At 38.5% G+C, this 12,153-nt stretch overlaps 1 protein-coding gene across 1 annotated transcript; it reads right to left on the reverse strand.

Moving 5' to 3' along the window:
• Window positions 1-3,001: 3,001 nt before the first annotated feature.
• LOC101987712 (trace amine-associated receptor 7e) lies at window positions 3,002-4,078 on the reverse strand. The gene has a single exon (XM_005361016.1). The coding sequence runs from the start codon at window positions 4,076-4,078 to the stop codon at window positions 3,002-3,004; it is 1,077 nt and encodes a 358-aa protein (XP_005361073.1).
• Window positions 4,079-12,153: the final 8,075 nt, after the last annotated feature.

A 12,153-nucleotide genomic window follows, 5' to 3' on the forward strand; every position in this document is an offset into this window, starting at 1 on the left:
CACACAATTGACACTTATTCAGGTTTTCAATGGACAATCACTTTGAGCTTGGAAAATGCTGATTCAGTAATCACACATTTATTAGAACTTATGACCATCATGGATGAACCTGCACAAATAAAGACAGATAATGGTCTCTAAGAAAATAAAACAGTTCTTTTGCTTAATATAATATAAAGCATATTCCAGGTATACCAAACAATCCTACACATCAGGCAGTTATAGAAAGATCAAATCGAACTATAAAGAATATGTTAAATAAACAGAAATGGATGGAAAATACCCCCAGAAATAGATTGCATAGTGCTTTATTAACCTTGAATTTTCTTGAGGCTAATGAGAAGGGAATGAACAGGCAGCTTCCTGCTACAGCAGGTGGCACGTGTTCACATCTGGTTGTGATGACTTTAGACGTGAGACTTGACCTCCTCTCACCTAAGTATGCTCAATAACAAAGGAAGTCTTACTTGTTCTACCAGATTGTGCTAAAGAATAAATGAGCTGTTGTAATTAAAACAGTTCACAGCACAGAATAAATGTCCCATAAACTCATAGGCAGACTTCAGAAACCCTAAGTTCCCTCCCTATTGTCTGCTTCCATTTCCAGAGTCAGCATGTCTGCTACTGGGTTCACAAGCTATCTTGTGATTCTAGGCCTCTTAGCCATAGAAGATGCTTCATGGTCACAGGTAGTTTTCAAAGAAATTTCTATGTACTACGAGCTTGAGCTTTATTGTGTGCTTAGAATGGGAATGATTACTGCTTGGAATTCTATTGTCCTTAATATATCTATGATAAAAGCACCTTGCATTAGACTCCCTGAAGTTTGATCCTAGTTCACACAGTCAGTCTGAACTGAGTTTTTATTCTCACCTCTTCATTTTCCTGCTTGCTATGACACCTGCAGAGATCCCGTCTGCTGTGATAAAATACCATAGCCAAAGCAACTTCGGGAAGAAATGGTTTATTTCAGCCTATATTACACTACTTGGTAACAACCCATCATTGAGGTAATTCAGGACTGGAATTCAAACGGGGCAGGTACCTGGAGGCCAGAGCTGATGCAGAGGCCATGGAGGATTGCTACTTACTGGCTAGCTCAACACAACTTGCTCAGTCTGTTTTCTTGTAGAAGCTAGGACCAGCACCCTAGGGATGACACCACTCACAATGGGCTGGGACATGCCCCATCAATTACTAATTAAGAAAATGCCAAGCAGCCACACAGAGCATATGGAGGCATTTTCTCAAATGAGGTTCCATCCTTGAAGATAACTCTAGACATAAAAACTAGGGAGCACAAAGGGCTGCTAGAAAAGCAGAAATTGCTTCTTAGAGAATTCTGAAATAAATATTAGAGTTATTTTTTAATGCGGATGTTTACAGTATGCATCAATTACTGTAGAACTTTTGTTTATGTACACAGTCGATCAAGTGAAGAAGGAATCCTGTTCTATGACTGCAGGATAAGTCAGTCTTATCCAAACTTCTGAAATCAAAAGAAACTGCTGATGTTTAGTATCTGAACTGAATATGAGCAGAGAACATTAAGGAGCCTGAGGAGATTTTAGTTATCTGTCAGTCACACAAAGGCAGACTTCCTCAAACACATAAAAATAAGCAATAAGGCAATTTCGGTAGCTTAATTTTCTAATCACAATGTTCAGGAAAAAGAGGCAGGGGCATTGGCAGGAGTTGCAACCCAGTATAGGTTAGTCTGAGATACAGAGAAACTAACTGTCTCTAGTAAAAATCAAATATGGTATCAATTCTAAGGGAAATCATGACCAATTTAAAGTAGATCTGATAATAGAAGACTGCAATCATTTATAATAAATATCCATTTTGTATATGAACACAGAAATTAGAAGAAATGGCAAGCAAGACCATCTCAATATGTATCCCTAAGTTTGCCAAAGGTAGAAGGCTCAGATGTTTGCCTTTATTTTTCTATCATATGTATGGTTGTTTTGCTTGCATGCCTGTCTGTGGGACATGTGTTTGCAGTGCTCACAAAGGCCAAAGTTATAGATGGTATTAAAGTTTCAAAGGACTGTGAGCTGCCATGGAGTGTCATCTGGAAAACACCACGTTGGCTTAATCCAGGATAATTTTCATAAAGAATTCAGACTTTTTGGGTGGGGCTGCATTAGAAAGAACATCCAGGAATCCTAATAAAGTGTGTTTCCCAGCTTCAGAATGACTGCATGGTTTGTCCTTTATCTTGGTGTTTTCTTGTCCGGAACACATGATTAACTTGGTTCTTGCATTTATCTTTAAAAACTTCTACAACTCTATAAACACTTCACAAGACATGTGAAGAATCAGCTGATTTACAAACCCCACTGAATAAAGAGTAACAACTTTTAAATCCCCGATTTAAACAAATATCAACTTGTAAAGCTTTTAGACTGGAACCATTTTTCTGTGCGTTCGTTCCCTAAAAAGAAGGTTAGTAAACAGATGTTATATTTGTGGTACTGTTTTTCTTTCCTCTGTAAACAATGGAATAGGTGTTAGTAAAAAAAAATATTGATTGGCTTATTTCTCCAATCAGATATTTAAAAGAGCAACTCTGGGACTCAGTGAATTGAGAACCACATACTCCTTCTCTGAGGAAGACTCACCTTCATTTCATTTATATTGGATTTAGGAAATATTGGTAAGATACATAAATAGTGTATATTCAAAATTGAGGCTTAAGAAGTTTAACAAAAGTCAAGAATTGGAATTTTATAAAGGCAGGAAAAAGAGGCTACAGGGAGCCAAGTAACATTAACCAGTACAAAACACAATGGAAAATGGTTAGATTCAGATTCATCTGGTTCAATTACAACAGGAAACTAATATTAAATTTCTGGAAGAAAACAAAGGCTGTATTTAAGCTTTTTGGTCAGAGAACTGAAGCAATATTCATTCTACAAGATCAAATCGTGGCACTCAATCTCCCCGGTAATGTTCTGCTGTGGACTTCTTGCCAATTCCCAACTAACCCAAGAATCTACTCAAGAAACAAGTTGGTGGCTGTTGAATTCTCCCTCAAGATTCTGCCAGTGACAATCAGTTTGATGGCTTTTCGAAACCAAGGATAAAAGAAAGCATAAATCAAAGGGTTCATGGCTGAGTTGTAGTAAGCGATCCACACTAGAATTTCATACACATACGTGGGAGTGATGAACCCTAGGAAGGCATCAATGATGGAGTCAATGAAGTATGGCAGCCATGACAGGAGAAAGGCTGTCACTGCAATCCCCAGGGTTTTGGCTGCTTTCCTCTCTCTCCTGGCCACTCTGTCCTTGTAGCTGTCTGATGTCTTGGCAGTCTGGTTGCTCATTCTCTCAATCTTCTGAGCCTGTTGCTTAGCAATGAGGAAGATCTTAGAATAGACAGTTATCATTATGAGTGTGGGGATAAAAAATATCAGGAAATTGATGAAGATCCAGCTCTGATTCACTGCAATTTGACAGCCTCCCACGCAGGTGAGGGCAGTCACTAGATCCTCCAACCCAGCTTCATTTGCCCCTGTGTAAAGGAGGGAAAAGCTATAGATGATGGGCAGAAGCCAGGAGAAGGCGATGCACTTGCCAGAAACAGAAGCCGTGAACCTGGTAGGGTAGGTGAGGGGGTCACTGACAGCAATATATCTGTCCACAGAAATGAAACACAAGTGGAAAATGGAAGAATAACAGAATGACCCATTAAAACAAGAATGTAATTTACAGTAAGTGTCCCCAAAGTACCAGCAGCTCTCCACAGACCGCACTGTGCTGAAGGGCATCACGGTCAGTCCCACCAAGAAGTCGGCACAGGCCAGGGAAGCTATCAGAAAGTTGGCAGGGGAGTGCAGCTGCCTGAAATGGAGGATTGACATCATCACCAGGAGGTTTCCACACACAGCCAGCACAGCCCCAAAGCCAAAGACTGCATAGAGGATGAGGCGAGGGCCTGGGGAGTATGGGTACCTGATGCAGGATCCATTCAGATTCTCATAGCACAGCAGGGCAGATGGGGCAGAGAACTGTTCTCTGCTCAGGATGCTGTCTTGATCCCAGAGAAAACTTTCATCATCTGTAGCCATTTATGTCATTCCAAAAATCCTCAGGAAAAAAAATACAGAATACATGGTTGCTAATGGATTTTGTAGAATTATTTTCTTCCTAATTCTCAGCCAACCTTTCTTATTGCAAGAACGCTGTTTAAGTATTTTTTAATTTTTTTTCTCTGCTCTATCTATTTCTTCACATCTCAAATAAACAGTCTCATCTGTGACACACATTTAAATCCCAACTTTTATTAGGATTCTCATCCTCATTTTTATGGTAATACCCCAAGTACCTTTAACCCTCAGGAAAGCAGCCTAATGATGTCAAGCACAGTGTGTCTCTAGGACTGAATCCCCAAGGTGTAAGGTGAGGTAGTTGCGAGCTCATCAGTAGGGATGTTATTTATGCCACAACCAAATTGTTCTCCTTCTCATATGTTGGTGACAACTGATCTTTCTGTTCCATGTATGTGTGTGGGATTCCTACCCTAACAGAACATTACCTAGAATTTGAAACTTTGTTAATTTATTAAAAATGGCTTTCTTTTTCATGAGAAAGTTTATCAATGACTCTAATATTGAAAGTGAATAAAGTTCCTGCACGAAAGCTCTTTCTTCCCTCAGACTTTGGTCCATGTTAAAAAAATAAAATGCAGTCACGAGAACAACTTGTTTCTCCAGGTTCATCTTTAATGTTTTTAATTTGGGAAAGTTGGGGTATGGACTGCAAGTATTTGGTCATGGAATGAAACAAGAAGGCTAGTATCACAAACAGCAGTTTCGTCTCTGTGTTCTTTGATTTAATGAAATCATTGGAAAGATACTGTAAAACTCAAATGTGGGAGGAGTCTTTGGAGTGTGGTGTCCCAGTGAATGATTCTATTTTACTTTGGAAATGGTTCTCCTCACAAAACACTGTCACAAAATCTGCTACAGTTTTGAAAGGCTTTTTCTGTTGAATGTCTGGACAGCGTTATGTAGTGGGGAATGGCGGGGCTGCGTCCTGCCACCCAGCTAGCTTTACACCCAAAATAATTACACAGAAACTGTATTCTTTTAAACACTGCCTGGCCTGTTAGTTTCAGCCTCTTAATTGGCTAGCTCTTACATATTGATCTAACCCATTTCTAGTAGTCTGTGTAGCCCATGAGGTGGCTTACCAGGAAAGATCTTAACCTGCATCTGTCTGGAGTGGGAGAATCACGGCAACTGCTTGACTCAGTTTCTTTCTCTCAGCATTCTGTTCTGTTTACTCCGCCTATCTAAATTCTACCCTATCAGAGGGCCAAGCAGTTTCTTTATTAATTAACCAATGAAAGCAACAAATAGATACAAGACCTACCTCCATCAGTGTTAGTACTGTTTTTTGTTATTGAGCTGTAAATTATACTTTAAATACTTCACATTAAAATCTATCTAAAGATTTTTAAACAATTTTTGATGTCATCAGTACATATGGATATGAAACCTACCTGTAGTTTAATAGTAGTTAACATGGAATTGTATTTATCATAACAAGGATAAGGATAATAGTAACAATAATAATAATACAGAAAGTAGGGTTTTTTCTTATTTGCATACATAATAGCTAAAGAGTAATATACTTTGAATTATGTTTATGGTTCTATTCAAAATACAATCACACTTTTAAAGCAGGGAGCTGGCCAGTACACATGTTGGGATGGGAGTCTGAATTCTCAGAACCTGATAAATGCCTGCTGAGCGTGGCTTCCCACCTGGAATTCTGGTGCTCAGAAGAAAAGGACAGTTGATTCCCACAGCAGGTGGTATAGTTAGAATAGCAGTATTAGCAAGCTGTGGGGTCACCTGAGAGACCTTGTCTCAAAAAAGAAAGGGAGAGCAACTGGAGAAGACTACCAGTGTCACCTACAGGCTTCCACATGCGTGTGTACACATGAGGACTGTCTTACACATGCGAAATGTAATGATAATAATTTCCCAGTTCTCTGTTTAATTTCAAGATGTCGCTTTTATTATTGGAGATACTTTTGCCTATACTTTATGACTATAGGACCATTTATTTGGTTTTAATTGTTTGAATACTTGATGACACAAGTCAACATTTAATATGCCATTCCAAGGGCAGTATGCAATCTATTGGTCATAATTTCAAACATTTGTTCATCTTCTTAGTTTCCATCTTTCTGACAAATATACCACAATCTATGGTTATGTTTAATAATATTAATATTTTGTCCAAGAAATAAAACCAACTTTTTCTTTTAATACTTGACAATCCAAATGAATTAATTATAATTTCTTGAAACATATGAGTAACTTACTTAACATTTTTAAACAATCCTACAATCCATTATTATTTCTTAAATAGTTTATTCTTTATTTCAGGTGCTATTTTACATTTTTGGTTTTTTATTATCAACATTACAAAAACAGGAGTGTTTAGAAAATCATGACAAAATTACTATATACTATAACATTAGTCAAATAAAATTTCAGGTAAAGAGTAATAGAATTCCATAAAAGATAACTTCTATGGGCTGGAGAGATGGCTCGGTGGTTAAGAACACTTGTGCTCTTGCAGAGGACCTGAGTTCAGTTCTCATCACCAACACGGTGGTTCACAGCTTTTGTTACTACCAGCTCCAGGCATCTGGCATCTTTTTCTGATCTCTATGACCAACAAATATGCAAGTGTTGCAGACATTGAAGCAAGCAAACATTCATACATAAAATGAATGATCTAATAGAGTATTTTAAAACTTAAAAAGACATCTCTATTTTAGAAACTGCATTTTTGCTCATAGAAAAGCATGGATGGAGGGCTTTTGAAGATAATAAGTAGATAGAGACAAATTCGGCATCTAGGCAGATTTGAGTTTAGGTACCTAGGAAAAATCACATGAACTAATATTTACTAAACTGTACTTCTATCAAGTTATTTCAGATGATGATGCAACCAAGAACCTACTAGAATAAAGGCTGTGTCATGAAATTTGCATATCATTTTTCCTCGTCACTTAAGACAGCATATTCATGGGCTATGCGATAGCTGTCACAATGACAACAAAAGTCCCATTCTGTTGACATTCCTTAATTACAGATTTGGGCTGCATTACAAGGTGATGAATCCTTGGCACCTGTTAAGCTACTCAATGTTTTGATATTCTCATGAATCAAAAAAAAATAATTCATAAATCAAGAATTTTGAGCTGAGCTATAGTAGCTAAACTGGCAAAATGTCTTACAACCGGAGAAAGGTGTTATGAACTCCTTAAAGGAATCAATGAAAGAACTGATCATATATGTCATAAATCATCACAAATGCTACTTTTGATCCATGGTTCTGCAATTTTTCTCTCTCCTTTGCCATACTGGCTTTATGCCTCCTTCAAAATTACTGTTCTTATGACCGATGCTTTCTATCTTTTTAACTTGTTTTCTTGTCAATATAAAAATATGGCTATATAAGCCGGGCAATGGTGGTGCACGCCTTTAATCCCAGAACTTGGGAGGCAGAGGCAGGAGTATCTCTGTGAGTTCGAGACCAGCCTGGTCTACAGAGCTAGTTCCAGGACAGGCTCCAAAACCACAGAGAAACCCTGTCTCGAAAACAAAAAAAATGGCTATATAGAACTGCCATAATAGATGCAGGTATGAAAAATAACAGAAAACCTGTGAATACTCAGCCTTAGATTAGAACACTCTGACATCCTTCTATGAAGTTCATAGCACTGGATAATTCGTCCAGCTTTGTTGGCGGTTGCTGCTCATTCGTTCCTGGCTGCCCAAACCCAAATACTGTTTGACCAATAGCTTAAACACATTTCCAATTAGATCTTACAGCTTAAATTAACCCATTTCTATTATTCTGTGAGATTGTGACCTACTGGCAAATTTTCAGCAGGCTCCAGCAGGCATCTTTCTCCTTTGGTGGCTACATGGCATCTCCCTGATTCTGCCTACTTTATCTGCATATATCTTTTCCAGCCTGGCTATATTCTGTTATGCAATTGGCCCAAATCAGCTTCTTTATTAACCAATGGCAATAAAACATATTCACAGCATACAGAAAGGAATCCCACATCATAGCCCCAGGTCATAGACCCCTGTGTAGAACACAGTACTGTTGCACACCAAGGACAGAATCCAGGAGATGTTGATGCAAATAACTGATTCAGACACCATGAACTTGGTTGGGTAGACCAAAGGGTCAGTGACGGTGATTCACCCATGGGTGGAGATGAAGCTGGGGTGGACAAGAGAAGAGTATCAAAATGCCACATTACAGCAGGTGAGAAAAGTAGAGAAGTTTCTCCCAAGGAACCAGCAGCTCTCTGTGAATGTGACCATGCTGAAGAGCATCACACAGATTTCCACCCAGAATCAAAGTAAGACAGAAATACAGTGATGAAATTCAGTTGCTTGAAAGAGAGGGTTAACCTCAGCTTCAGGGCGTTCCCAAATACATCTAGCACAACCCTGAAGTCAATGACTATACAGAGGATGACCAAGGACCCAGGTGAGTAGGTTTTCATGGAGGACTCCATTGGGTTCTAGTAGCAGATGGCTATGGGTGACAAGTTTCTTCTCTTGGTGCTGCTGTTCAGATGAACACATGTTCTGAGCTTTCATCCACCTCTTATGACAGATAGGTTTTTATTTGCTGAGGGGACAGAAGAAACATCTCATTAACTTGTATATCCATGGTGTCATCATCAAACATCTTCCCAGTTCCCTGTCAACGTCTTTCTTTCAGCTTCCATATTTGAGCCTATAAGGCAGTTGCGAATTCTACTTAAATTTGCGTGTTCCATAAATGTCATTGTTATATCATGATTCTTATTTCTCTGTGTAATCAGAGAAATTATTTTTATTCTAGCGGCAATTAGTATTCAAAACTATGCAGCAAACTTTGTGCTGCCAAAGGTGATTTCCGACTCTGTAATTTAACCAGTCACTTTCAGTGCCTGGTCTGTGAGACTACAAGTCTCCTCATCAAATCCCTGGAATTTGATGAGGCTTTAACATGTGTTACTCATGTTAACTTTCACCCCCTAATGCTGAGTAATGAGTGAGAAAACCTCCCAGGAACACAGCAAATCTCATGTCTTAAACACAATGACTATAGGAGTCCCTGAAGGGTGGCATGAAAAATGAAAAGAAATTCACCTCAAGTTCGTCTTAAGATTTAATGATTAACAGAGAATCGCTTCAGTGATAAAATGTGGTAGAGACTATAGAGAAAAGTAAATGAGAGACATTTTCAAACACAAATGCAAAAAACAAACATATGTAGACTCTCACAAATAACCCAATAAAGCCAATCATGGTGCCACGTACCCACCCTAAATCCCAAAAATGTGGAGGCAATGTCAGGTGAATCTCTTCAAGCTCAAGATTGGTCTGTTCTACAGAACAAATTCCAGGGCAGTCGGGGATACATAGAGAGACCCCACCCAAAAGAAAGGGGTGTATCATAGTTGGAGTCTCTGTTTACGTGGGCATGTGTGATATAGAGGCTAGAGGTTCATGGTGGGCATTTTGCTCTTCCTCTTGGTTTTGAGAGAGTCTCTGACTAATCCTAGAGCTTGCCATTGCCCGCTGAACTAGGCAGGCTGGCCAGTCAACCCATTAATTCTCCCTGTCTCTGTCCCATAGTACTGGAGTATCAGGTCCACAGTGCCACACCTGAACTTTACATGTGTTTTTTTATGAGTTTGTGAATGTGCGTGGAGGTGCCAAAGATAGCCAGAATCCACTGGTTTGAAGTGGCAGGCAATTGGAGTTACAGGCTGCCTGATGTGGTTCCTGAACAGTGAACTCAGGTCTTCTAATAGAGATGCACATGTTTTTAACTACTGAAAGTTATCAGTAGTTGTTGTTTTTGATGCAAAGTTTCATATTGCATAATCTGACTTCATTCTTAGCAAGTACAGATGACTTTTAACTCTAATGCTCCTGTATTACCTCATGAGAGATAGAATCACAAACAATTTTATTTTCTGTGATCTAGCAACATCCCCCTTGGCAGGTATACCATGTTTTCTTAATTCATGTTTCCATTGTTTGTTAAACATTGAGTAGAGGACATTAAGAAGTCTGGGGTGCCTTTAGTCATCTGTCAATCACACAAAGACAGACTTCCTCAAACACATTAAAATAAGAAATAAGACAAGTGTGGCAGCTTAATCCTCTAATCACAATGTTCAGGAAGAAGAGGCAGGGGGATTGCCTGGAGTTACAACTCGGTATAGATAGTCCGAACTACAGAGAAACTGTCCCAAATAAAAATCAGATATAGTATCACCTCTAAGGGAAATCATTACCAACTTATTATAATAGATCTTATAATAAAGTAATTAATAATAAATATCTATTGTGTGTGTCAACAAAGAAATCAGAAGAAAATTGCAAGCAAGACCATCTCAATATGCATCCATAACTTTGCCAAATGTAGAAGGCTCAGATGTTTACCTTTATTTTTCTATTATATGTATGGGTGTTTTGCTTGCATGTCTGTCTGTGGAACATGTGCATGAAGTGGCTGCCATGTTCAAACTTATAGGTGGGACTGGAGTTAAAGAGGGCTGTACGCTCCCATGGAGTGTCCTCTGAAAGAACAGCCAGTGCTCTTAACTGCAGAGTTGACGATCCAGCCCCAAACCTTAGACGTTTATAATTTCTTCTCTAAGAAAAAAAAACTAATTAGAATAAAGTGTGGAGTTTGTTTATTCCAGTACTGTATATTGCTGTCTAATTTACTATTGAGAGAGGCATGTCTAAAACACGTAGTTGGTTTTATCCTAGATAATTTTTATGATGAATACAGATTTTTGGTGGGGAGCTATGGAAATATATGTACGTGTTCTAATAAAAGTGTGTTTCCCAGCCTCAAGGCTACTGTATAGATTGCCCTTTGTCTTAGTGCTTCCTTCTCCTGAATACATTTTAATTTGGCTCTTAATGTGTATATCTTTGAAAACTACAAATCTATAGGCACTTTACAAGATAAGTGAAGGATCATCTGACTTACAAATCACATCGAATAAAGAATAACCATTTTGAATCCTTGATTTAAACAAATAACAACTTGTAAAGCTTTGGGGCTGTGGTCATTCTGCTGTGGGTTTGTTACCTTGAAAGCAGGTCACTGAACAGATGTTATTATTTGTGAAGTCATTTTTCTTTCCTCTGTAAACAATGGAGCAGGTGTTAGTTAATACACAAATATCTTGGTTTATTTTTCCAAACCTTAAAAATCCTATTTTTTATAAGTGCAAATCTGGACTCATGAATAGAAAACAATACATACTCCTCTGAAAAAGAGACAACCCATAATATTCTCTTTCCTTCATTTACAGTATATTACAAATATACTACTAACGGATTTAATGACTATATACTCAAAATTGAGGCTTAAAAAGTTGAACAAAAGCCAAGAATTAGAACTTTAGAAAGACAAGAAAAGGGGTACAGAGAACCAAGTAGCACTAACCAGTACTAAACACAGTGGAAAATTATTAGATCCAGGGTCATCTAGTTCCATCACAAATAGAAATGAATTTTACATTTCTTGACGAAAACAAAAGCTGCATTTAAGTATCTGGTCAGAGATGAAACAAAATTCATGACACTACAAGATGAGATTGTAGCACTCAATCTCCCTGGTGATGTTCTTCTGTTAAACTCTTGTCAATCCCCAAATGAATCAAGAAACTACTCAGGAAACAAGTTGGTGGCTGAGGAATTCTCCCTCAAGATTCTGCCAGTGACAATCAGTTTGATGGCTTTTCAAAACCAAGGATAAAAGAAAGCATAAATCAAAGGGTTCATGGCTGAGTTGTAGTAAGCGATCCACACTAGGATTTCATATACATACGTGGGAGTGATGAACCCTAGGAAGGCATCAATGATGGAGTCAATGAAGTATGGCAGCCATGACAGGAGAAAGGCTGCCACTGCAATTCCCAGGGTTTTGGCTGCTTTCCTCTCCCTCCTGGCCACTCTGTCCTTGTAGCTGTCTGATGCGTTGGCAGTCTGGTCGCTCATTCTCTCAATCTTCTGAGCCTGCTGTTTAGCAATGAGGAAGATCTTAGAGTAGACAGTTATCATTATGAGTGTGGGGATAA

Source organism: Microtus ochrogaster, linkage group LG4 (assembly GCF_000317375.1).
Source record: "Microtus ochrogaster isolate Prairie Vole_2 linkage group LG4, MicOch1.0, whole genome shotgun sequence".
Lineage (NCBI taxonomy): Eukaryota > Metazoa > Chordata > Mammalia > Rodentia > Cricetidae > Microtus > Microtus ochrogaster.